Source organism: Dipteris shenzhenensis, chromosome 25 (assembly GCF_047967505.1).
Source record: "Dipteris shenzhenensis isolate YYH24624 ecotype China chromosome 25, Dip_SZ_1.0, whole genome shotgun sequence".
Classification (NCBI taxonomy): Eukaryota; Viridiplantae; Streptophyta; class Polypodiopsida; order Gleicheniales; family Dipteridaceae; genus Dipteris; species Dipteris shenzhenensis.
Genome location: NC_141620.1, coordinates 37,792,310 through 37,819,945, shown reverse-complemented (window position 1 = coordinate 37,819,945; position 27,636 = coordinate 37,792,310). Strand labels below are relative to the sequence as shown.

Sequence of the window (27,636 nt, the reverse complement as noted above, 5' to 3'; positions counted from 1 at the left end):
GAAATCTTAAGGGAAATCGATTACAGAAATCTGCTGGTGGAATGTATGCCCAATGATATACAATTTGCATGAGAGCCAATTAGGCCTGTCAAAAAAGGATCTGTCAGAACGAGGAAGAGCCCTTGCCACCATTTTATTTAAGTAGCATTTCGACGCCCTTCCAAAATCCAGCAAATCTGCCTTACCTCGTTTCTTGGACATAAGTCTAATTTTGGCAACCAAGGAAAAAACTATGCCCATAGTAAACATAGATAGTTAACTTACATCTTATATGCAACGATAGCCCCGACAAAATTTCAGGGAAATCATTAGGAGCGATTAAACTGTGACAAAAGTCACGCACTGAAGATTTTGCCCCCCAAAAAAAGTCACCCACACATTCAGAATGAGCTGAGAGTCATGAGAGATCCAGATTAACCTGAGCCAGAAATCTAATCTGTAGATGCCATAAAATTAATCAACAGGCTAAATTTTTGAACCCCACCTCCGTGACTTTTTCTTTACAAGGTAGCCCATTCCCGGTTTCCAGCAAAGCCTCAAAAGATGTATTCCAGTCGATACTAAGAGGCGTTCCTTGAGCCACTGAGAAGTACCATATTAGGCATTCAACATTGAAAAAGGGACAGGCTTGTTTTTTAACAAATCTGCCTGTAGGAGCCTACGAAAGAATGGGATAGCCGAAAGTGGCCAAGCAAATTCCTCTTGAAAGATTTCTTCTTTTGGCCTGATCAGTAACTCCTATTCGCTCCAACAGGAGCTACTTTTATCATCTCGGGATCCCATGTAAACTCTTCAATATATGTTACAAAATAATGGGATCAAAAAGCTTACTGCACCGGTATCACTTGCAGTAAACTTGTGTATGTTCCTCCCTGTTGAGAACAATAAAAGCATAAATCAATATTTAAGACTATCATCAGAATATATGCAGATTGGAGCAGAAAGATTTGACAGCGCACTAAGTCACCATTAAAATAATCTAACAGTGCAAGTGTTGTAGTTAGCAGAGCATGAAGTTAGACCATCAGATTGAAAACAAAAAGACTAAAACATACTGCGCAGTGTTTAGACTGAAAACAAAACGCTATAGCATATTACACCACATCCCACTACTACAACCCTTTTGCTGGTTCTAAATGCTGGAGTTGGCAAAGTGTTAAGTTTGGCCATTAAAAGGACTGCAGAACATCCAATGCATATGGCTTTATATTTTATTTTGTGAGGCCTGAGGTAATATGAAGTCTTCAACTTTATTGACAAAGCTACAAATCATAGACTTCTCTAGGTGCCTGATGCACACAAGCCATGGCGTCCTTGCTACATATCATTCTAAGCAACAACGAAGGATGAGTTGGAAAAAAACAGAGTGCAAAGTCAGTCATACTGAAACTTCCATAGGCACGCATCGGTGCTGGGCATATAAGAAATGATGTATCTCCTGAAGCTTAAAAACCTCCAAGTATGCAGAATCGAAGGGGGGCACAAGCAGCAGGAAGGAGGGTAAAAAGGCAGAAAGACGGGGAAGCAAAGGGACGGGGCTCAAGTTAGACAAAAATGTCATACGCCCCTGGTTTTGGTTTTCTCAAAATTCTTTCATGCCCAAGCGCTTTCTGAAAAGGTCCCTGCAAGGCCTTTTGTGAAGACATCCACCACTTTATCCTCTATGGGCATCACATAAGGTCGGCATGGCAAGCATGACAGATGGGATCCTTCATAATGGCAATGTAACTATGTAGATGGGGCTTCCACTTCCTGTGTGACACCAAAATGATAACGAACTTCCTCACCCACATATCCCACACAGGCTGCCTTCAACCGGAGGATAGCAAGATCCCTTGCAGCTTTGTATTGAGCTCAGAGAAACACATTGGACTTAGAACCTCTGTCATCAACATATCTTGCCCAATCTCAACTACTGAACCCATGGAGCCAATCAAAATTTTGGTTAAAGATAGACCGCAACAGTCAATAACCAGCCATTTCATTGCAAAGATTTTATTCGAAAATTCGATATCTTAAAAATTCGAACAGTCAACTTTCTCAACATAACGGGAAACCAGAAAGCTCAGAAAGTAGAAACCTTAGCAGGTAAGAAAATGGGTATGCCACGTACCAGTGGTAACATTGATATACTTTGACACTAGCAGTCCAAGTTCCAATACGAGTGACTATCAACCCATTCGTGAAACCTCAGGATCCTTCTGTGAATGAGATTACCAGAAGGATAGGCATCATCAGGGAGCCCTCTTTTCCTCTTCCTTCGGTGGAGGAAGTCTTCTGTGTCCAGCACATACGAGACCTATGCAAGCACCAAATAGAATGTACAATGAGCACTGAAGTCAGCATTAAGTGTGAAACATTCGTGAGGCATCAAACGTGAAAGAATTCATTCCCCATTCAGTTGACTAATAATGTGCCCCCTCTGCAACCCCCCACTAGAAGTAAATACTTTTATACATCAAGAGAAATTATGGTCACAAAACCTTCAATGTGCGGCACGATATCTTGTACTCCAAGCCATTGTCAACATGCACATCCTTCAAAGCCTTTACCATTGCCGTATGCTCATCTTCTTTGGCATAACAAGGCTTGTTTCTGTTTAATACATTATACAAACATCTACATCAGTGGCAAAAATCATGGAAACCCAGTGAAATCCAAATCTACATCAGTAAACGCATAGAAGTATGTAGCTATGCTGTTGCACATCATAGACATGTGTGGGACGCATACGCACTATAATCATGCAGCGTAAGCGAAGCTATGCAGAGCCATGTTGGTATATACACTATACTTCATAGTGATATCAAGGTGGGAAGCTAAAAGTACCTTTAGAGGTACTTTCAAGCTGAATGGTCAGAGAAAGATTGCTCAAGAATACCTGCAGATCTGAATGTTCATGCAGCATGCAAACAGGCAGTGTAATTGTTCAATATGTAATATGGCAGGAAATGACTTTTAGACAGTGCTGTCTTGGATGTGAAAGGAAGGAGGCATAGTCATTTGATAACACTCCTCCTGGCCTGCTTACAGCACGCCTCCTAGTTCCCTTCCTTTACACACCCCTCGTTGGCTTGCTTTGCTCCCTCACCTAACATTTTTACTTTGTCCCTAGCTCTCAATGGCTCACTCTTTCCCTAACCCCCTTGGCCGATTTGTCATCCTTGGGGCATTCTATGGCGGGAGATAGACTATCCTCACTCTCTCCTGCCCAATACTAACTGCAACTGCAAGATGATGCACTCAATACACAGTGAGCTGTGGATGTGAGTGAGAGAATCAGAGGGAGAGAATATAGTGGACCTCCGAAGAGGAAATAGATACAACTGAATAATGAATGCCCAAAGGGCTGAATACAACTGTATGGAGGGGCTGAAACCCTCACTGCAAAACTAGAAGACTAGACTACCTAGAGGAGGTGAATCCTCACTAGATCCCTGAAGAGGCTGAGGCTACCCTGCTGGTCTGCTGCGGGGAGGCCTGACTTTGCTGCTCTGAAGGCTTGAAGGCCTGAGGAGTGGATGAAGAATGAGGACCAAAGGCTGCCCTTTTATAGGCTGATAGGTCAGCCTGGCCGACTTGGTCAACGCAGACCGTTGACTTGGTCGGCTGGTCAACGCCGACCATCGACTTGGTCGTGCAAAAAGTCCACGTTGACCAAAAAGTCAACGCATTGCCTTTTGATAAAAGTCAGCGCGTTAACTTTTGATAAAAAGTCAACCCCGTGCTTTTTGACCTGCGATGACATGGCACTGACTGCCTGTTGACTGTGTGCTGATTGCTGATTGCATAGGGCTGCCTGAATGGCTATACGGATGTCTACGTGGTCGTTGACTTGGCTGCCTGCGCTGGCACTAGCTAGCATGGCCACAGGTGTGTGGATGCTCATGACACATTCCCTACTCACCCTCCACCAAATTGTTCACCTCTCAAGAGGGGTTTTTGTCCAATAACCTTTTGGTTTGGCTGGAGGGGCTCTTATGGCACCTTCCTCGACTACCATTGCCACTAGAGACTTTATTTTCCTTAAGGGCAAGCAACAAGTATTCAAGAGATCCTAAATAGTGAAATAGTAGAGCTCGTTGTCAGCCTTGAACCCTTTCAAGAACTTCAAGACTAATTCAAGCAAACCTTGGACTCCAAGGTGACCACATCCCGAACATCAACATCTATGAGCAAGGACTTTACATGTCCAACTCACCTTGATAGAGACTCCTCTACCCTTACTCTAGAGTAGTCCAGTGTATCCTAGTTTGCACTTGCTTTGCGAATACCTTGGCACCATGGAAGGTGAGCAACGTGGAGACCAAGCATCACATGCACTACTTCTACATTCTGATTCCTCGGATTACCAAAGAGAACTTGGACAATTCAAATCACATGCATTGCTTATACATTCTGATTCCTTGGATTATCATAGAGTACTTGGACATTTCAAATTCTCCTTTTTCTTCCTTGCCTCCTTGATGCGGAAGAGTCTCCTTACCCCACCACCAACTCCCGTTAGACTTTTGGTGGAAGTCCCGACAACTACATGGATTGTCCACCAACTTATCCCCATACCCTAGAGGCCACTCTCCTAATCCTTGGCCACATAGAAAGAATTGATCAGGGTAGTTGGTAGTTATAACCTCGCAGTGTCACTAGCTACATTACCAAATGATACATCACTCAGGAAGCTTGAGTTTGGCATTTCGGTACTAGTAGCATGGGGTTATATAATAGGTTGCATGTGTTCATGCTTCTTGTGCTACAAACTCGCTACTCTTCCTCTAAACCCGATCCCCAAAGTGTAGCAAACCAAAGTGGTGCGGACAAATTGGGCTGCAGCTCACGACTCTTCGCCTCAATGAACTTGTGGTATGTTGGAGGAGCCTCCAACAACCTCTTTACTTCTCTAACCAGCACAAACATGATCATCATTTGCAACGTTTAGACCACTTCTATGTTGGAGATTGGGCCATGAATCCACGAGCATTTGAGACAAGGATCCTTGGAGTTAGCCACATTTCTCTTGCATTTCAAGCAGCCTTCTTTATTTCTTTAGCCAGCACCAACATGATGGTCTCTTGCAACGTCTAGACCACTTCTATGTTGGAGATTGGGCCATGGATCCACGCTCATCATGGCAAGCATGACTATGTTTGATTATAGTCCAGACCTCTTCCTGCAAATGACCATGAAGGAAAGCTGTCTTAATATCAAGCTGATGTATCTGCCGAGCAAAGGCACTAACAATGCGAATAGTAGTGATCCTGGAAGTGGGAGCAAAAGTCTCCTCAAAGTCAATGCCATGCTGCTAAGCATAGCCCTTAGCAACTTGCGGTCCATTGAACCATCAGCTTTCCGTTTGATTTTCTAAACCCACTTATTTCCAATGGCATTCTTGCCATGAGGCAAATCACATAACTCCCAAGTGTTATTCTGATGGATAGAATCCAATTCAGCTTGCATCGCCTTCATCCAACAATCATTCTGAAAGGCATCTTGATGACATAAGGGCTCTTCACTGCATGCTATAGCAACCAAAGCATAAGCAACAAAATTAGCATGCTCTTTCCGAACAGCTGCTCTCGTACGGGCATTTCTCACTTGCTTTGATCTCTCTCTCGATAAAGCGAGTATGGGATTCGCACTCCTCTTTGCACTCGGGCTTGGTATTCGAGAATTCATACTCATTTGCTCACACTTGGCTTTCAGAACAGCCCTACAGAGGCTACCCTTTACATCCGCAAGCGTGGGACAGATTTGCTGATTTTAGTCCTTTATGTAGATGACATGCTTGTGACTAGGACACATGCTCAGCAAATTGCAGATTTTAAACTTGATTTGCAACAGACGTTTGCTATGTCTGATCTTGGTCTTCTGCACTACTATCTCGGCATCCAATTTTCTAGCAATGAGGGGGGCATTTTGATGTCACAATCCAAGTACATTGGACAGATTTTGCAGTGTTTTCAGTTTGAGGATTGCAAGCCAGTATCCACACCATTAGAGACTGGTTTTCACGAGGTTGTTCGATTTACCTATGCCATACGAGACCTGATCTACAGTATGTTGTGTCACAGTTGAGCAGTCATATGCACAGCCCATCTATGCACCATTGGCATGCCGTGAAGCGTGTTTTCAGATATCTCAAAGGCACTCCGCATTTAGGCCTTCTTTATGGGGCTGATACTTCACTTGTCATGCATGGATAGTGATTGGGCTGGTTGTTCTGACACTCGTGTGTCACATAGTGGCAACTGTTTTATGCTTGGTACTTCATGTGTTTCTTGGTTCAACAAGAAGCAGAGTACAGTTGCTATTTCTAGCTGTGAAGCTGAGTACAGAGCAGCTTTTATCTTTGTGCATGTCAGACTGCTTCTACCGTCATCTTCACTGATAGTCAGAGTGCTTTGGCTGTTGCACAGAATCCAGTTTCCATGCTCGTACAAAGCACATTGAGGTTCACTATCACTATGTCAAAGAGCGATTATCAATAGGTCATATTGAGTTGTCTTATGTTCCCACTGAAGACAACTTGGCAAATCTTTTTACGAAGGCTCCACCTCGACCTAAGTTTGAGGCTTTTCGGCAAGCTTTAAACTTATACCTAGTTGAATCCAGGAACATTCCCAAACTCATCCCCTAAAAACACAACATAGTGCAGTTTCAATCTCATGATAGTCAATCACAAGCTTTAAACTTAGTCCTTTTGTAACTTGATCTGTTGTACTCTGTCCTGTCATAGGTTGCTATATCCCTATGGGACGAAGATGTGCAACCATGACACTAGATATTTAGGTATCTTGAGCCATGTCCAGAATACTTCAGCCCATACCATGGAGGGGGGTTTGTACGCCATCTCATGGGCTATCCATAGATGTACCGTAGTATGTGCCTTGTAGGCCTAGTTATAGTCAATTAGGACTATTGGTACAGTTAGTTTATGTACCATCTAGGTCAATTAGGACACATAGTCCAGTTAGGACAGTTAGCCCTAGGGTTTTGTTATGTTGGCTCTCCCTTGAGCCTCCACACTTCAGTTTTGCAGCAATCTATTACAGCATCTCGTTTTTCTTCTTCTTGCTTCCATTTTTGAGCTTTCATTGCTTCCTACACCCAACAGAGTACTGTTAAGAAAGATAAACAACCTTACCCTTGCATTGACATGGTCCCAGAGCTGAGACATGGTCTCGGCCTCCTTCTGCTCTAGGATGCCAACGTTGGACGCAAGGGGATCAAGCCTAGCAACTCCCACCAAAATGGAGTCTGCCAGATCATAGGACTTTCACACAGACTCCATCATGACCCGCCAAACTCCATAATTGAGTCCATGAAATTGACGGTCGTTGGGGAACGTGGGAAAAGCTGGAATTTTTGCCTTGCTCTCTGCCATCTCGGACAAGGTCACCATGTCGGAGTGAAGAGGGAATAAAACTAAGAAGAGAGGTGGATGGCATCGAAGGAGAGAAGGGATCGATGGAAAGAAGGGGAGAGGGGGCTAGATGTCACCACCATGTAAATATCCTAAGTCAAAGTATAGCTGACCATTTATTTGATCATAATTAAAGAGTTTTATATGTGTTAATTATGGTCAAAGAGTTATTTTAATGGTCAAAGGATTGACTACGGTCAAAGATACTTGACTCCAGTCAAGTAAACCTGACTGCGGTCAGAGAGTGTTGACTTCGGTCAACAAGACTTGGCATGTGCCAAGAGGGTTAACCCCGCTTAACCAAGATGTGCCAACTTCGGTTGGAGAGACTTGGCTATAATTAAGGTGCCTTGACCTTTGGTCAAAGCTCTTTAATTATAATCAAGAGTGTTGACTCCAGTCAACCAGAGAAAATATATATATTTATTTGTATATATATATTTGTTTAGATGTGCACGTGTTCAGTGGGGACGCCCACCGTGACTAGGATTAGTCCACAGTGTGTTATTTGCATGCAAAGCGCTAACAATTAATGGGTACCATGGTGGTGCGCTTTAATTAATTGTTGCAGGTACTAGGAAGGATTATTTTTCCTAAGCGAAATGGGAGCCTGACAAGCATCTAGGAAGCGGTTCGTGTGACCGAGAGCTTTGAAGACTCCATAATGGCCCTTAGTGGCTTGTAATAGGATTTAGTCTAGATTTTAGACAAGTGGCATGTTGCCAATTTGAATGGAGCTTGAAGCTCTTGTAAAAGAAGGGATTTTTCACGTTTTGAAGAGAGAGAGTTTACGAGACAGCTCTACGCTGAACTTCTGTAACAGATTTTCTTGAATGAATAAAGACCTTCGGGGGGGTCCAGCCCGACAATTTGTCCTGGGCCCTAGTGTATCTTCAGAGAGAGGGAGTGAGGGAGAGCTTTTGGAGGGTAAAAATTCCGTCGTTGTAGTGAAGCCATAGCTGTTTTTCACTCACCAGTCAGTCTGGTTTTATTGGTATCAGAGCATGGCTTCACAGTTTCCTTAAACTGTGACGATCCAAGAGACAAGGAGAGAAAGAAAGCATAGACCCATCGTGACCTTGTATAGTACGGGGTAAGCGTGACGTGCAGGCGCAAGTATACCTGAGCAAAGGAGGTAGTCACCAAATTTGACAAGGACCATTACGACAACGACGCATAGCTTGTTGGCGAAGGCAAAGTGCGGTGATTAAGCGTCAGCAAACAAAAAAGCTGGACGAGAACTGGAAAGCCTGAGCGAATCTGGTTTCAGTAGTACAAGCAATCGACGCAAGAACTAGTCACGGGATTCTATTCGGAGGTCTCGTCGTGAGCAGAAGATTTTGTCCATCGCCTGGAGCTTCCGATGCTATGCGTCAAGTTGCAAGTATAGATTATCAGGCGATGTAAAAGGTTCCATGACCACGAATTAATGAGCAGACGGCTGCGTGATGCCCCTGACGGAGAGTAGGCGCCGATGGGAGCGATTCTGGTGATTCTTGGCCTCCTAATTGGCGAAGGAGTATCAGGGAGGTCGCAGGATGGTATGCCCAAAGGAATTCGTGGAGATCCTTGAAGACCTTATGAAGACAACGCACGGTGTGCTATTCTGTTGTCTGACAGAGAAATTGACGAAGACCTTCAACAAATCTTCGTGAAGGCTCAGATCGACGGTCACCAAGGTGCAGCGGGCGTGGCTCTATGCACAGATACACTGACACGTGTCAGATGACGTGGCAACCAGTCCAATAGATGACGTGGCAGGACATGTGGTAGTTGACCTGGAGTGCCAGCTAGACAGGTGGCTGAGGTGGCAGACCCTGGGTTTATCCAACCTAACCTTGGTTAGTGGACTGGTTAGAGGTCCAGTTAGTTGACCCAACCAGACCAGTCTGGTCACTGCAACCAGACTGTGACCAGTCCAGTTGGCCCAGTTGCAAACTAACCAGACCAGAACCAGTCAGTCTGGTTAGAGTAACTAGCCAGTTACTCTATCTGGTTACTGTTCTTTTTATTTTTATTTTTATTTTATTTTTTTTTTAAAGAACAGTTGCAGAGACTGTTTCTGCTAGCAATTTTTCACCTGCTTGTCAGACTTTTACTGTCAGAAAACAGCAGAAAAACAGAGGAATCAGAGATTTGCAGAAAAAGAGTATGCATGCTTTTGAGCAGAAAAAAGAAGGGGAAACAGATGCCTTTTGAAGCCATCTGCAGCAGCCAGAAAAGGGCAATATAATTGTTGATGCTTTGGCAACTGTGTGGGTATATGCCTTGAATTGACAGCCAGTACTGGCATAGATTGTAAATGCAAAACACCTCTTGTTGAGGTACTTTTTCTGTTGAAAAAGCAAAAGCAGAGTGCATCAGTTACCCGTACTGTGTGAGAAATCTGCAGATCTCAGAATATGGGTCAATCACCCATCCAGTGGGATTCACAAGATAGGGATGTACACCCAGGACAGAGAAATGTGCCGCAAACTCAACAAGAATTTGAACAGATGGTACGCACTCGTATACAAGAGCTGGAAAATCTCAAAAGGGATCCTAGGGCTCAGTATTTGTTTCCAGCAGAAGCTATGCCTAATCCAGTATATGACATGCCAATGCCAGAGGCACACTCTCGTGTACAGTCTGAGAGAGAGAGATCTCATAGATCTCATAAGAGACGGTCCCATAGTAAAAAGAGATCGAGGCATCATCACCGATCTCCTAGTCCATCACCGTCTACCTCGAGTTCGACTTCTGTGTCTTCTTCTTCCTTATCAGATAAACCATCCAGGAAAAGAAGGAAACACGAGAAGTCTGGGAAGAGAAAGTCTTCCAAAGCGACCAGGGAATTTAAAGAGGGAGGAAAATCTGTCAAGTTTATGACCTACAATGGACAATATGGTCATACAGACAAAGCATTGCAGTTTATCAGACAATTTGATGCTGCATTCGGTACAGAGAAATTTTCAGAATCCTCCAAGTTAAGAATGGTCAGTCTACACTTAACAGCAACGGCTAGTGCATGGTGGAGTGCACTGACCACAGATGGGTCAGCCCCAAGGAAGTGGAAGGGCTTCAAGAAAGCCTTCTACCAACAGTTCATGCCTAAACAGTTTAGAGACCATGTTCTACAAGATTGGGACAGCTTGCACATGGATGCAGGAGATACAGTGGATGGGTACAACCAAAAGTTCTGGGATGCTTATTTGCAGGTTGTACCGTTCAAAAAGATCTCCAAAGGCACCCAAATGAGGAAGTACAGAGCAGGTCTCACTCCAAGAATTCAGGCAGTAGTGAATGCTTTGGGGGCAAAGAATATTCAAGATCTTATGCATTCAGCTTCAGTAGCGAGTCTTGTGCCGCTACAAGATCCATCTACAGTGCCATCCTTGCATGCAGGACGTGCTGATAAAAAGAAAACTGATTTTACAAAATCAGAAAAGAAAGAGTACCCCAAGGCTGAAAAGAAAGGGTTTCAGCCTCAGAAGCCGAGGGGTACTCAGTTTTCAAAGACTTATAAGGGCAAATCTCTATTCACCCCTGAACAGATAGCGGAATTCCGTAGAGATGGGAAATGCTTCAGGTGCGGTAAAGAGGGGCATGTGGCTGCCCAGTGCCCAGAAAAGCCTTCAACATCGAAGGGAAAAGAGGCAGAGAAGCCACGAGGACCGCAAAAGCCAATGGCACGGGGAATTCCTGATATACTGGGTCATGCTTTGAACCCAGAAGAACGAGAATTACTGCTATCATGGGGCAAAGTTAGAGACTAGCAAGCGCTAATTTTATTTGATCCAGGGGCTACTGATAATTTCATATCAGAGGATCTAGCCCTGAGGCTGGGAATAAAGACGGAAGAGTTAGGCAGGGCTTTGGATGCCGATCAAATGTTTTGTGGGAATCCTGTGCCAGTTACTCCCTTGATGGGGAAGCTCCGTCTACATGTTCAGAGTTATGTGGATCAGGAAGACTTCTCCACTGAAACATTATGATGTAGTTTTGGGAATGCCTTGGTTTCACCGCAAGGCAGTGAAGTTGACCCTTCCTGAAAGAGTGCTGGAGTTTGTGCATAGGGGGAAAAATCAGCGTTTAATTGCCAGGAATAAAGGGGACACTATCCCCATTGTATCTGATGTTTCATGCAGTAAAGCAATAAAGTCTGCAATTTCTGCGTACATGGTTTTTGTAAAAGAAAAAGAGAATGATATGCATGCTGAAATGAATGATGCAGACAAAATTAAGTTCCAGTTTCTTGTAAACTTTAAAGATTTCTTTTCTGATGTTTTGCCAGGGGAATTACCCCCAGAGAGACCAGAAGATCATCAGATAGAATTAATGCCTGGTAGTGAGCCACCAAACAGACCCCCTTATAGGGTCAGTGCGACTCAGAGAGAGGAGATTATGGCTCAGGTACAGGACTTGCTGTCTAAAGGGTTGATTCAGCCCAGCTCGTCTCCTTTTTGTTCCCCTATACTGTTAGTACAGAAGAAAGATGGTTCATTCCATATGTGCGTCGATTATCGCGCACTGAACAAAATGACCATCAAGAATAGATTCCCTATTCCGCATATTGATGATGTCCTGGATCAACTAAATGGAGCTTCAGTTTTCAGCAGGATAGACTTAAAGAGTGGCTATCACCAAGTGAGGATACAACCTCAGGATGTACACAAGACAGCATTCCGCACTACATTCGGGTTGTATGAATACTTAGTGATGCCTTTTGGGTTGACAAATGCTCCAGCCACATTCAATAGAATGATGGATCGCATCTTCCGGAAGTACAGGCATTTTACGGGTACTTTCTTTGATGATATCTTAGTTTTTTCTAAGACAGAGGAAGACCACAGAGAACATCTTGCTATAGTGTTTCAAGAGCTGAGAAATCATCAGCTCTATGCCAACAGCAAGAAAAGTGAATTCTTCCTGGAAGAAATCCACTATCTGGGGCATATAATATCTAAGAATGGGATACAAATGGATCCAGCGAAGATCCGTGCCATTCAGGAATGGCCAGAGCTGAAAACTGTGCATGAAGTTCGAAGCTTTTTAGGCTTGTGTTCTTACTACAGAAGGTTTATCAGACATTTTGCTGATATCGCAGCTCCATTACATGACCTCACTAAGAAAAATGCAGCCTTCACATGGGGATTATCACAGAAGAAAGCATTCAATACACTCAAAGAAAAGTTGACTACAGAGCCTATTCTGGTAGTTCCGGATCTTTATCAGTCTTTTGATGTGGATTGCGATGCTTGTGGAGAATGTGTTGGGGCTGCATTGCATCAGAATGGTCATGTAGTAGCCTATGAAAGCAGGCGACTTCACGATGCGGAAAGATATTTAGGAATCTATGAGAAAGAGTTATTGGCTGTAATTCATGCCATCCATACATGGAAACACTATCTTTTGGGTGCAGATTTTACTGTCAAAACAGATCACCAAAGTCTGAAATACTTTTTGACTCAGACCAAGCTTTCAAAGAAGCATATGAAATGGGCAAACATGCTGTCAACGTATCATTTTCAGATTGTCCATACTCCAAGAATTCGGAACAGAGTGGCAGATGCCTTGTCCCGAAGACCCCAGGTCAATAATGTAACTATTGCTTATCATCAAGACCTGGAAAGCATGAGGGAGCAATATGCTCATGATTCTGATTTTGGTGAAATTTTACAGCAAATGCAAGAGGGGCAATCCACCAGTCACTATTCCCTGAAAGATGGGTATTTAATGAAAGATGATTGCCTATGCATCACCCAGGAGATGAGGAAAAAGATTTTGGGGGAATGCCATGCACCTCCCTATGCTGGACATAGAGGAATTACAGCAACAACTCTAGCACTAGAGAGGTATTTCTTTTGGCCAGGAATGCGGAAAGATATACTTCAGTTTGTTACTGAATGCCTTACGTGTCAGAAAATAAAGTACGATAGACGGAAGGCACCTGGCCTACTTATGCCTCTTCCCGTGCCTCAGGCACCATGGGAAAGTATTACAATGGACTTTATTTTTGATTTGCCGAGATCAAAGTCAGGGAATGATGGGATTTGGACTATCATAGACAGATTCAGCAAGCAAGCTCATTTCCTTCCGGTTCGCAAAACCATAAAGGCAGATCATATGGCTAAGCTGTTCATGGCACAAATCTTTAAACATCATGGTATGCCTAAGTCCATTGTTAGTGATCGAGATCCCAGAATGACCAGTCTATTCTGGAAAGCTTTATTTGATAACATGGGGACGAATCTGAATTTCTCCTCTTCTTTCCATCACTCAGGTGTTCGTACAGTTGACAATCAGAAGCTGAGCAATTTCTATGTGGGCTGCGTACAGACATCCAATGGTATGTCAGAAATTTCAGGCCACGGGATTATGAGTGTGCATATGAGCTTGCTCAAAACTTTGAGCTCATGCACAAGGGTCAAGGATCCAAGCAGGTCAACAATAAGAAGTCCCAAATTTCCACACCAAGCAATGGTGGGAATGGGCAGCAGAAGAAGAGCTAGATGGCAAAGGACAGTGACGGATATGGCGGGTACTTGGATGCAGTGACACAAGCACTCTATGCCAAAGAGAACCGATGCTTCCATTGTCATGTGCCGCGCCATATTCAGGAAGATTGCCCGCATTACCAAAAGCTTCTAGCAGAAGGAGCCAAGTCAAGTGGTTCACCTACAGCTTCAACTCCTACAAGGACAACATCAGTGGTCATCAAAGACATTGAAGCTCAGCAGAAGGGGGAGCCTCGTCAGTTACCCAACATGTTTCAGCTCTATGGACAGATTGGTGGGCAAAAGGTCGTTATCCTGGCAGACTCAGGCAGTTCTGAGGACATCATTTCCACCAAAGCAGCTAAGCAGGCTCAATTGCCGCTTATGCCGCCTTGAATGGTGCATTTTCAAATATAGATTAGTGAGTGGGTAGAGTGCTCTGAAGATTGGTATGTGTAGCAAACCTAATCCTAGATGCATACACTACTAATGTACATTTAAGAAGAAAAACAAACCTTGTATGTGTGTGTGTTGTTTTTTCCTACTCTTGTCCCCTCGTCTCCTTCTAACAATGTAATTATAATGCTAATCGACAATCCGGTGAGCTGTTGCAAGGTGAGCCTGACTGCTGGGTCAATAGCCACAAATACTCCAGTGTATTGTGAGCCCAATACTGGTGTTGTAATAAAAGACTCTGTTACCTTTTCATGGGACTATTGAGGGCCATCTCTACTCTACCAAAGCTTGACACTGGTACTTCCTCAGTGCAAGGCCCAAAATACCTTCAATTCTTAGAGACGCTGCTCAAAAATCAAAGGGATACTAAAAGTGCACATATACTCACCTACACTAAAAGGTCAGGTTTCTATTGCTTCGACAAAGGAGAAGTTGCTTGAAACATTTTAAAATGCTGACCTACTGTCAATCATCATCCCTACCTTGTCAGGAAAACGGGATGTCGTTCTTGAATGTTGGGAACTGCAAGCAGAAACTCATTCAGATATTTTGAGAAAGTAGATTCCATAGCAGTGCCAGCAATGTCCAATTTCTCAGGGCCATCCTCCACAAGCTGTATAAAAAGTTGACTTGGTTCCGATCTCTGAAAATCGATACATAGAAACACAGCATAGTTAGCATATCCAGCTTATTAAACAGCTTCAATTATCATGCAGAAGTGAAGATAATTCTTACTTCTTGACAGCCACTTACATACTCAAATCTGTACATGTTTTCATTGTGCAAAAGCACACATGCATTTGCATGATATACTGCATCTATTAGACCATCAGGAGCACGAGACTTCTCATAGGAATGTAAAGCAAGTAACTTGTTGGCCATCTCATCAGATGCAATTGCTTGAAGCTGCAGGAAATAGACAGGACATGTTAAGGCCATGGGAATCGTTATTTGACTATACAAGCCTCTCAAACAGCAATTCAAAATAGAGCACCTGCTTGACAAGTCTGAAGATTAGCTTGTCCAAAGTGAAGAGAACATATGACTGTGTTCCAATAATAGCTCTACAGTCATCCTCAAACTTTGCATTATCCACAGATCCATCCAATAAATTCTGCAGAACTTGCATAAATCTAGACGTCCACAAAACAATGACATTTATTTTTTCCCGTAATCACGATTCATCCAACAGCTGTGATAGATGTTCTTGAGCTCATCCAGAAATTATTACTCAACTTCAAGATAAGCAAAAGGGGAAGATTTTACGGAAAACAAGCTATGCTGCTTGATTACTCACTCTTTATACAGGTCAGGAGAAGCAGTTTCCTTAGTGGATTTCCACCTTTGTTCTGCTGCTTTAGCATTGACCTTGGCAGAATGTATGCGTTCGTACAGTGCCTGCAGACATGAGCAATAATTTTTCACAAGACTAGCTCAAGAATGCACTAAAGTTAGGCCAGTGATAACTTTCACAATGACAGCAACTCTGTTCAGTATTGCTTTACCGAAAGAGCATAGATCACCTGGTGAAGCCTGAACAACGTATATATGGAATCATTGCCATAAAACACTATGGAGTCTCTGTCCAAAGCAGCATCAGGAAGAAAGGAAGGACCATGAACCGCCAGGGGCATGCACAACACTAGTGCCCTATTTGAAGATGCCAGACCAGTCTCATCCCCTTCACCATCACAAGTATCTGCCATTTCTTCAGCCTCACCTTCACTCTCATTCTTCCTTTCATGTTCCTCGTCATCGTCATCTTCGTCCTCATGATCCTCATGTGAAGTCTCTCCATCCCCTGACTCGGAACCGGAAGCTTCCTCGGCAGCCTCTGAAACATTCTCACTATCACTCAGCTTTTGTGCACTTTCTCCTTCTCCTTCATCATCTGCATCTGCATGATGTTCATCACCGTTACATTCCCCATCTTCTTCCTCTTCTGGCCGACCACCAAAAGTATGGTAAGGAACACCATTTTCTGATCTCTGTCGTGCTGATATTCTGCCAGCCAGAGATGAGAGATTGTCTCCACAGCCATAATCCGAAGCCTGTCTTTCCTCCATCTCAAATGACGGAGACAGTTCACCCTCTTCCCTTTCCACCCTTCCTAAAGACCCATTCTCAGAAACTTCATCCCTGAAACAAGTCAATGCTGAAGGAACAATCTTTGACTCTGGCATTTTGATCTCTCTCCTTGACACACTTAGCCTTCTTTCTAAATCCTGCAGTAAAGCATGATGGAGAAGTCCAACTTTAGATTCACATTGAAATATCCGACATAAAGACAGTAAGCAACAGGATACTGGTCATTAGCAGAGCTTGTGAAATTTCATGTTACCATTCCAAGAATGGATTATAAAGAAACCAACCTCCCCCATAAAGCAATCTCTCTCCTTTGTCCTTAAAATATGTCCTCTACCAGAATTCCCATGACAGGGCCTTGATCTCACTGAAAACAAAAACAAAATCAACTTTAACATTAAGCCTAGAAAAAGGTGATCGAGATAATCACAAAGAATAAGACCAGACTGTTTGGTATCCCCTCCCCATAAATTATGAAGCTTACTATGTTTTCAAGCAATACACAGCTTTAAAGTACCTGCATGTGATCCTAAAACTTCATCCTTTTCTCGTTGAAGGCACCCTGCTGTTGATGACTTTCGCTTGTGCACACCAGGTCCAAGGTTAGCAATCCTCATATCAGTAGTAAGGGATGTTGCCAAGGTAGTATCTCCGTTTGTAGAAGCAGCTAGATTTGAACCAGACCTGTCCCTTCTTCCAGCTTCACTTTTGAGGCAGGCTTTGCTAGAGGCTGTGGTAAGATCATCTCCATGAGAAGTGATATGTTTCGATTTCACTGCTAAGCCCGACTGCTTCTCATACTCATCCCCACAAACAGCACCACTGCTACCCTTACGTCTATGATTGCGTCGCCTGTTTACTTTTCTTTTAGAATGTGTGACATTAACCACATTCTCAGAGTTCTCTGCACCCTGAGGTCGAGAGTGCATGCCAAAAATGGGCTCAAGGAAAGATGTCCATAGCCGCATGATTTTATCTGACTGTTCAACAGTACCGCACATTTCATCAGCTGAATACTTGATAATCCGATACAGATCATTATTTATGCCAGGCTCAGGATATTCAAATTTCAAGTCATGGATGAGTGGCCGCCTGTTTCCAGCTGCAATAGATAGAATAGCATCATCTTCTTTCCTCTTTCTCTCATTGATTTCTTTGATTTCAGCCAAGAGCACTGTCGGACAGAAAACAATCAGACCGCTTGTCAGATTACTATTGTATACTAAAAGTCCTAATGTAAGGTTAGAAAACCTTAGGCTTTTACTAAGCTTTCGTACATATCAGCAGTCCATGTCCAATAACTATGTCATTATTTTCAGCCTTTGGTTGTGATTTCCCTACAAACTTCTAGGTCCAGTCATCCTTGGATCTAGTCTTTTGCACCAACTGGTGCCTTCCTACCACACGGCTCTATTTCTGATTGTCATCCTCAACATGAACTTAGAACTTGAAAGCTAGTACAAATCAAATTTTGTAAAATGAGTGAAAGAACAAAGACAAGAGTTACAGAAACAAGGGAGGAAGGGCAGCTTTTGGCTTTCTAATAGTCAATTCAGTTTGAAAGACAACTCCATTGTGATCAGAAATAACTAGCTCCTCTAGCAACCATCCCACAACATTTCATCAGCACCCGACCAATGTCATCCCTATATATATATCTCACACATGAATGCATATCCCCATTGCAGACACATGAGAAGCATTTATGCCATCTCTTCATAATGAGTTTTTCTCAGACTGTGGAGATGAAGAGAACCAAGGAGAAATTTAATTATTCAAGAACCAAGGAGAAATTTTATTGCCTATAACAATTCATGAGAATGCAGAAAAGTAACCTATGCAAGTAAAATGTAAAAAGACTCAAATACCTTTGGTGCTTAGGTTTTTTTTATCCTGTTGCTTAAAGTAGAAACTGCGGTGATCCAAAGACTTATGATAATTTTTGGCATACACTTCTGCCCAGAATTTGTTCATGTCTGCCTGACATTTTGACCACTCATCTTGCTTCTGCTTGAGACGGCTCAACATGACAGGCAAAGCCACAGCTGCATTCTTGCGTAACAGCTCAATGATGTCGAGCCCATGGTCTCCATAGATATGCTCAACTCTGCGAAGGTTGATTGCTAGAGTTCAAACAAGTATGTCTTAGTTTCATGCTTGGCTGCTCAAACAGAATAATCACAAACAACAGCTAATCCCTTTGAATGCCAAGCAGAACCATCTTATTAGCTATACCTGTGAAATACTCTTCAACTCGAATCTGAAGGTCTTGCTTGGATTTTGCATCCCGCATCTTATCCAATAATTCTTCCATACGTTTTACAGTAGCAGCAGTGGATTGCAGAAGCATATCCAACTCGAACCTGACATTGTGCAAGTACAGACAGTAACTTTTTAAGAACATGAGTGAAAGCACCATGCTGACAAAAAGAAGGGCCAACGTCATTTCTATACTATTTGGTTCCAAAGGTCAATGATGACTGTACCTATCATCTTCACAACGGAATAAGCTTTCTTCGTACTGGTTTTTGCGCATATGCTTGAAAGAATAATCTTCACTACCAGATGTGACAGCAACCCATGTATCATTCAAAACAGCATGTCCCAAATCTGTGCGATGGCTGACTGTTGGTTTTGGGTACTGCACACAAATACAAATGCATGATTAACCTGCAGAAAGAGTGTTGACGTTCAAATTTAGCATCCCATTTATGTTTACTTGACTTCAACAATTCAGGACGCAGCACTAGTTCCTCCACATGCACAATGGATGTAAACAGTCCTATCTACCTCATTGTAAAGGTAAATTAAGGTCCCTAGGCACATACACAGGTTTATGGACACAAATTTCAGATAAAAAATACTTCCACCCTTGAAACCAGGAGCTATACACCATTTTGACAAGGAAAGCCCAATGACGCCACCATAGCATACCCATAAAACATGTTCAAAAGCATACAGACAATACTTCAAGAAAGCCCCAAATATTCAACTCCAGCAAAGTGCAGTATGAAGCTACTACATCCCTAATCATAGCACCAATACGAAATTACACTGCTTAAACCACGCCGTCGTCTTCATAACGACCATTCACATCAATTTCACATGTTCTAGACAGTAACATTTTTAACTCTCCCTTATTGACCATAACACCAGTTGCAGCAGACAATGAGGTTTGCTGTTCCAACACACACAATACAATGGTCTTACAATTACTTACATCCTTGGGTAGAAGTCGATAACTGGGAGTGCACCGCTCACAATTTGAAAGATCTAGCTCGGATATTGGTTTACTCATATATTTTTCTCTGCTTGTTGGCAAGGTAAATTTGTGATCCCTGGAACGATGAAACAAACTCTTGTCTTTCTCTCTCTCTTTAGCCCTTTCTCTTTCTAGTTCCTGTTCTATGTCATCCCTGCCCCTGCCTCTTTCCTTGTCTCCTCCTTTTGAAACCTCAGCTTTCAAAAGTGAGCCGTCAGCCAGATCTGGATAACATTAGCAATTTCAAGTGAGATAAAGAAGGCAAATACCGATGAAGCTTCTAAAACGGTAATTCACTTTGAAACGACCATTTGACTCAGATGTTATCCTTTGCTGATGAATTTTGAAAAGTAAAAGGAGGGACTTCTTGACTTACTTTTACCGACAACATTTGCAAGGCATCCCTCTGCAACATGACAAAGAAAAGTATATAAGGTCAATCCAGATTTAAATGGGCAATTAGTCAGTATGAACCATATTTGGGCAATTATGTGAGATGTCTATTCTTGGGATGGTGGTGTTGAGTTGAGAATTTGTGGTGTGAGTTGTGTGTGTGACTGAATGATGCCTTCCAGATATCCTTTATGTGCCAGGGATTAAGAAGAATTTGTTATCATCTTCCTCTTTTGCCCATCGTTTGGCTAATCCAAGGGCTTGATCCAATGATTTTGATTTTTTAGGAAAGAAATATTTTAGTCATCAACAGGATCCTCAATGACCAAAAATGATGAGTGAAATTTTTAGTTTTCATTCACATGAGGGTAGGGAAGGGCCAGAGTGGGTCAGGCGCCCGCCCCTCTACAGTCATCCCTCAAATGTCAAAACTTGAATGTTCAGATGACACAAGTAGAATCCAGCAAAGCAACCTATAGTTATCCATACCGTTGCTTTCACAATAAGTAAGAAAATCCTTGAAACCTTCAATAAGATCTGGGAACTTCCCAAAGAGAGCAGCGATCTGAAAAACAAACTTATTTTTTAGTCCTTGCAGGGTAGCTTGTTTGGAAAAGGGGTAAATACTGAAACAGCTTCAAAAGAGAGATTATTAGAAGCAAGCTGGAGCCGAGCATTGAGCATATTTCAAAAGCAATGATAAAAATATTGTAACTCACCAGACTAAGTAATTGTGCTCGAGTGATTATTTCCCCAATGTACAGGTTTAAGCACTTCAGAAATTCTTGATATGTTTCACGATTTTGCAATCTGCCCTTCACCTTCTCAAAAAAGGTATGCTGCTCCTGAAAACCTGGAACATAGGATAGAATGACAGGAAAAATATTGACACCAAGAGTTGCACAAAGCTATCCTTTGCAAACAAAGAAAATAATGTCAAAGTTCAGTGTCTCGCTTAGATCAGTTTTAGCTTACCCATGTGAATAACCTACCATCTCAAAATAAACAGAACATAATTGTTAATTTTTTAGAAAAGCTAACTAGCACGTACCCTCTGTGACTTTCTTTTCCTCCATTGAAGATTTAGGGGGAGAAGCATCCATAAAAGTGTCTTTTCCTTCCCCAACCTGGCGTTGCTTGGGAACCAACTCATCTGCTCTCATAGCTGACTTGCTTTTGTTTGGCCCCCACTTCTCTGCATCTAGATCATTCCCCCGCTCTTGCTCTGAATCTTTCTCCTTCTGCTCCCTGTCAGATTTCTCCCCTTTCTCTTTCTTTTGATTCTTTGGCTGCTTTTCGACAGCCTCAATATCAGCATGGTCATGCTGCTGTTCGTCCACAGGTTTCTCTACAAAACTGGCCATTTTCTCCCTCTGAAACACAGCCACAAGCACATTCAAGTTCATTGAAAGGGCAAACCACCATCTCTGCATAGATTGTCAAACCTTCACAGTACATATAAATGAACGTACACCATCTTAAAAATTATTTCAACCTGTAGTCTTTTAGCCACAGCCAATCCAGAAGCCTTATCATCTGGCACAGAGTTTCTCATTACTTTTGGAAGAGGATGCACACCACCACTATAACCTGGTAGAAAGTGGGAAAATTCCTCCAATAGATCACAATGATCCCTAAAAAGAGCTGCCACCTGGAAGCACAAGAACGTAAATGAGCAGTGGAGGATGCCAATGTAAGCCTTCTCATTTCATGCACCTCTCTCTCTCTCTCTCTCTCTCTCTCTCTCTCTCTCTCTCTCTCTCAGCACCAAGAGACTGAAAGGTACAAAAGTATGGATGTCAAATGATATCACGCAAGCTCAACTGAAGTAGGAACCAATGGAGCTAGAGCAAGTCAAGCAAGCCAAGAAAGCTGGAAAATGGTCATCTACTGCGAAGGGAAAGAAATCATCAAAGATTTCAAGGATTTCATAAACAAAACTGTTATATCTAAAGACAGTCAGGATAACACTGTAATCAAGATTCAATTGTGCGGATTACATTATGTGAGCATTAGATGATAGGATTTTTAAAAAGTTGGAGAGGTTTTATGCACTGCTATGAATATGCTTTATGCAATCCCACCAGATGCTTCTGATGTGACTCTCTCTCTCTCTCTCTCTCTCTCTCTCTCTCTCTCTCCACACCAATGCCTCATTCCAGATCATCACATATCTTGACCAAGCTCAATAGAGGGCTCTTTCGCCATATACAACTCACAACCAAGAGGCAACAACGGTGTCGGTCTGTGAGAGTCACTAGATGGTTTCACTCACATGGCCTGCTTATTGACCGGCTACCCCCTTGCCAATATTCCCTAGATGATCCTCTCTTACCCCTATCATAGCAATGGGCACACCAGGTCATCAGAGACAACTTACACGGGACAACTTACACGGGTCAACCCCCCACCTATGAGCCCCCCCATATGATGGGGACAAGGGGGGAAGTCCGACTGGTATACAGGAGGGACAGATATGAGGCTATAATGTGGGCATCACACAGGCTGCCACATGGGCGGTAAGAGTTCTTTCTTAAAGATATATATAAGACCAACAATGTGCTGGCGCTGGCTGAGGGGGAGTCTGTCAATGACCATCTGGTCAGGGTCAAGATTCTCAAGATCAAATGGCAGCAGTTGATCAACAGGTAGATAGCAGTCAATTCGCCATGTTGTTTATAAGCAAGCTTCCATGCAGCTTCAATGGGGTGGTGATTGCCCTGACAAGTAAAAGGTTGAAGGTTGTCACCTTTAAGGAGTGCTCCAAACATAAGGTTGAAGTTGCAGGACAAAGGGGGTGACGAGAACGTTTTTATCACTTCCAACACCGGGAAGGGCAATGGGAAGGGCAAGCCGGAACTACTGTGATCAGCCTGGACATCTTGTGCAAGATTGCAGAAACAGGAAGGCAAATCAGAAAGAGGAGGACCAGCCCAAGGCGAAAGAGTGTGTTTGTAAGCAGACCGCACTCAATTGGTATTCAAGAGAGAGCAGTTGTTCTTGGTGATTACACTCAATATCCACGAGACTTGCTTCATTGATCCACGTGTGACTATGAACATGTTCAACATACGACTCAGGAGTGGTCAGAAGATCCAGATCCTTTTGTGAAGGTGAAGGACAACACATGTTGCTCAGATCATGCTGAGAGCAAGGCTGTTGTCACCAAGAAGGAAGAGAATGAAGAAGGCCAACTTCAAATGTAAGACACTTGACAAACTGATGGATATCCAAAGACACATGCGTGTCCATTTTGACGTGTACTTCAGGGAACTACCTGGCTTGCTGTGATAGTAAGAAAATTGGTGGACCAGGGTACACTCTCTCTATGCATTGATGATGACTTCAAAAGCGTGATTGGTCACACTGTTTGTCTAGGTAGGGTAACAGATTTCCAAAAAACAGAGAGGGAGTTCTCAACATAGAAGTATTTGGAACTCTTCACTCGTCTTCTTGGAGCTGATAGAGTCACGACTGTGTCTAGATGGTGATGGTGATGGTGATGTTGATAATGGAGGTGACAGATAAGTTCCAAGAAAATCAAGGACATGATGCTGGACACGTTTGGCAACCTCATTTGCTCCCTGATGACGACGACACCTCCGGCATGTTCCTGAGAACATCTCAATGAGCATCTCTTCAACAGCGTGGGTGTTGGCCCACAGTGGCTCGTTGAGAGCAGGTGATGGAATATAGGGGTCAACTACTCACCTGTGAGCCCCCATATGAGGAGACACGGGGGACTTAGGCTAATAGATAGGAGGGACATAGAGAGGATGCAGCACAGGCTGCCACATGTGCAGCAAGAGTTCCTCCTTGGATTTGATCGACCGGGCCCGACCTTGCAGGCTGAGCAATCCAACTGGGATTGCCATGGTGCTACCCTTATTTGGGGGCAGCACATGGCCTGTAGGAGCGGTCAATGGGCTGAGTATGTGCCCAGCAATAAGCCTGGAATGGGGAAATTGGCTGGGAGATCCCACCAAAAGGTACCTAATTCACGTACATCTCACTTGATGGAGTTTAAGGTGAATATTTTCAAGTTGCATGGTCTACCACACAGGAAATTGCTATTACAGAGAGACAAAAATCTCAGTCCACCTTCTGGAAGAGTAATCCACCCAAACGAGAACCAAACTCAACCCAAGTTCTGCCTGTCATCCTACGGATGGACAAACTGACACTCAGAAGTCATGGGATAGATGGCTGTCTTGCAGCATTTTGTCATATTTCACTAATGATACTACTAATGGAATGTCACTTTTTGAGGCTCTTGGTGAAGCTGACATCCACTATGGTCAGCTTCAAATCGAAGTGTTGCGAATGAAGAGGAAATGATGGATGGCATCTTCAGCCCAATATGGCTAAGGCTGAAGATGCTGATCAGAAAAGCGATGTGCAAATGATGGATGCCATCTTAAATTGACTACGACGCAAGTTAGAATGAAGCTGATCAGAAAAGAAGAGGTGGAATTTAGTCTGCTCCCAAGTGACTGCAATGTCTTTGTGCGCTAAGCTTTTATCTCCCCGTTTTGTATATGATGGGGCAGAGTATTACTGATGTAAAAAAGCTTTAACATAATATAAACCCTCTTTCTGGGGGCAAAAATTTAAAAAAGGAAAAAAGAAGTGGAATTTCAAAAAAAAAAACTGATAGGTTTACAAAAGCATAGATATGCTTCCATCAAATATAACGCTGGCACGTTGGTTCTATGGACGCACAAGGTTGCTATGCTTTGGAACTGCCTGCCTTAGCTAAGATCCACCCGATGTTTTCCTCTTAGGAAGCACATAGGAGTGGTGTCCATGCAGAGGCCTCTCTCTCTCTCTCTCTCTCTCTCTCTCTCCACACACACACACACATATATGCAGATGTGTGCCCAGAGATATACATATATATTTTTTATATCCAAATCCATATCCATTTAACTGCACATGTGTGTGTGTTTTGAAGTCAGAGACAGAGACAGAGAGAGGAAGAGAGACAGAGACAAAGAGGAATTAGTTACTGTAGTAGATTTCTACATCCACAGAGACCAAATATGGTTTAGGAACCCAAAACAATAAAAGATTTATCGGTGCCCCTCCCCATCGAGGAAATGCCATGCTTCTGGCATGAGACAGAGACCAAATATGGTTTAGGAACCCAAAACAATAAAAGATTTATCGGTGCCCCTCCCCATCGAGGAAATGCCATGCTTCTGGCATGAGTAACGTGCACACAAAGAAGCACGAGATGGAAGGTCATAATTTCCTCTGCAATAATCAGTATTTCAACTTTTTGAAAGAGATAAAAACAAGGTAGAGGTCACCCAATTTCCTCACCTCTTGATACACTTCATTGATGGATTTGTTTCCGTTCCGATACATATTTAGAATTTCCAAAAAGGCCTTGTAAACTTGTTCATCGTGTTGAAACCTAGTCTGCGAGCAGGTTTAAAAAAAGAGTTATTGCAGCGTACAACTACAAAAATCAAACCGCAGGCATCCTTCTAAGAATCGGCTTATGAAGACGAAAGGAAGATCGGAATGACAAAGGGCAAAAGGTCACCTTGATTTTGTTGACGTAACTTATGGCGTGGTTAAACTCTGCCTTTTTACATTCTTCATCCTGCGCAAGATCAATCTCAAAGCCTGGTGGAAGAAAAGTATTGAAGCCTAGTATGAGGTTACGATGACCCTTAAACAATTCCTTCGCTCTATTTACGACCAGTTCAGTATCGATCCTGCACAGTTCAGACATAGTAACATCAATTTGAAAGATCAGAAAGAATATCTTCTTTCATTAGGATCGACTAGTACACGCTGCTGAAACGGATGATTAGATGCAAACCTCTGGGCTTTGAACTCTTTCATGACTTCAAGAAACTCGTCATACTTCTCCTTCTCATCCTTGAACGCTTCTTTCACTGCTTGAAGGTAATTCAGGGCGTCACTTGTTGTAAGATGCTGAGATCCCCGATTTGATTTTGGTAGTCCGAACCTGCGTTGCAGCTTTCAGCGTCAGACCAATAGACGAATAGGAGCTTCAATGTAGAAATGTCTTCCAGCACCTCCTTGAAAATCTTGCAGTCAAATACAAGGGACAGAGATGTCCTGGCAAGAAGCACGATGGAAAGGGAGCTTGGAGACAATCCAAACATCGATAGCACGGAAGAAAATAAAAGGAACACTCACATCTTTCCACGCGCAGGTGCAGGCCGTTTCGATTGCGGCCCAGCCGCACTTTCCTCTCTGGCGCGCTTCATCGTGTCTCTAACGATTTTCAGAAGGAACACCCAGTAAGGTAGAGCGCAAACCTTGCAGCGATTACTTCTCTCCTTGACCTGCTAAAAATCGCAGATCAAAGCTTTCTTTGGGCACGTCTTGATGTTTTGAGGATGACTCTTGTAATCATCGGATTGAGCATCTAGATGCCATCTCGAAGGTCCGTCTGAGAGAATTTTCCAAGCTAGCAGTAAAAGATGTAGCAGGAAAATCTAGCACTAAAAAGATGTAGCAGACGATCCTTTCTGCAGAGCTCTTTCGCGTGTTTTAGCGATAACTTATACGGCAAGAGGTCGGGGGATCGACAAATACTCGTAAGAAGGAACAGGCCGACTGACCGACGGAGAAGAAATGAAAAGGGGGCAGAAAACAATCAGGTACGAGCAAAAACAAAGGCTGGATGGGATTGATGAAAAGGCAAGCAATAACGAAACAGGAGGCAAGCGCGATTGAAGACAAGAAGTGAATTTGAAGGCAGGGAAGTGTCGAACAGGCAGAGGGAAATGGTTAATGGAGCTTCGAAAATCGTGAGGAAGAAGAAGCTGGGGAGGTTTGTGGTTGTTTTTATTTTTTTTAATGGTTGCAAAAAGCTTTGCATATCAACAGAAGAAGAAGAAGATGATGAATTGTCCCAATGAGAAGGCCCTCACTCGGTCATCACACATCGATCCTCTAGACATATATATATAGGTCCATCGTGGAGACATCAACAAAGCCATATACAAGATCGACATAGAGAGACAGACACCTAAACATAGAGATACAGAGAGAGAGAGAGAGAGAGAGAGACTGTTTTTTTTCGTCAAAGATGTTTAGTGATCTTCATTTATGACACTGCAAGAGAGATACACACAGAGAGAGAGAGAGAGAGGCTGTGTGTTTTTCCGTCAAAGATGTTTGGTGATCTTCATTTATGACCTCATGGTGTCATCAGACGTCAATCTTGGGGCACACCTAACAACAAGAGTCACTCTTGTAACCAACAAGTTTGCTCAAGAAGAGCGGTAGAAATGTTGGTCAAGATGAGACTACACACACACACAATTTGCATCAAGGAACAAACCAGGAGTCAAAATGACTCATCAAACGTCAATCAAGGATCGAACACACGCAACAACACGATCCAAAGCCTCAACCGCCAAGAGAGAAAGAGAGAGTGAACGAGTGAGTGTATCAAGGTACAAACCAAGAGCAGAAACGACTCATCAAAAGTGTCAAACACTAACACACAACAACACAATCCAGAGCCTCAACCACCAAAAGGAGAGTCTCTCTCT

The 27,636-nt window shown here is 43.1% G+C and overlaps 1 protein-coding gene across 1 annotated transcript; it reads right to left on the bottom strand.

The window, feature by feature from the left end:
* On the bottom strand, window positions 1-26,983 carry LOC147885853 (paired amphipathic helix protein Sin3-like 3). The gene is made up of 23 exons (XM_087396453.1): window positions 26,270-26,983; window positions 25,926-26,075; window positions 25,644-25,818; window positions 25,418-25,516; window positions 21,588-21,743; window positions 21,144-21,465; window positions 20,812-20,945; window positions 20,582-20,657; window positions 20,076-20,105; window positions 19,658-19,923; window positions 18,924-19,078; window positions 18,673-18,800; window positions 18,306-18,560; window positions 16,955-17,611; window positions 16,725-16,804; window positions 15,876-16,577; window positions 15,650-15,750; window positions 15,347-15,485; window positions 15,106-15,258; window positions 14,835-14,995; window positions 2,484-2,595; window positions 2,114-2,299; window positions 1-872 (listed from the first exon to the last, which is right to left on the bottom strand). The coding sequence occupies exons 1-22, from the start codon at window positions 26,338-26,340 to the stop codon at window positions 2,141-2,143; spliced, it is 4,281 nt and encodes a 1,426-aa protein (XP_087252579.1). The 5' UTR covers window positions 26,341-26,983; the 3' UTR covers window positions 1-872; window positions 2,114-2,140.
* Window positions 26,984-27,636: the final 653 nt, after the last annotated feature.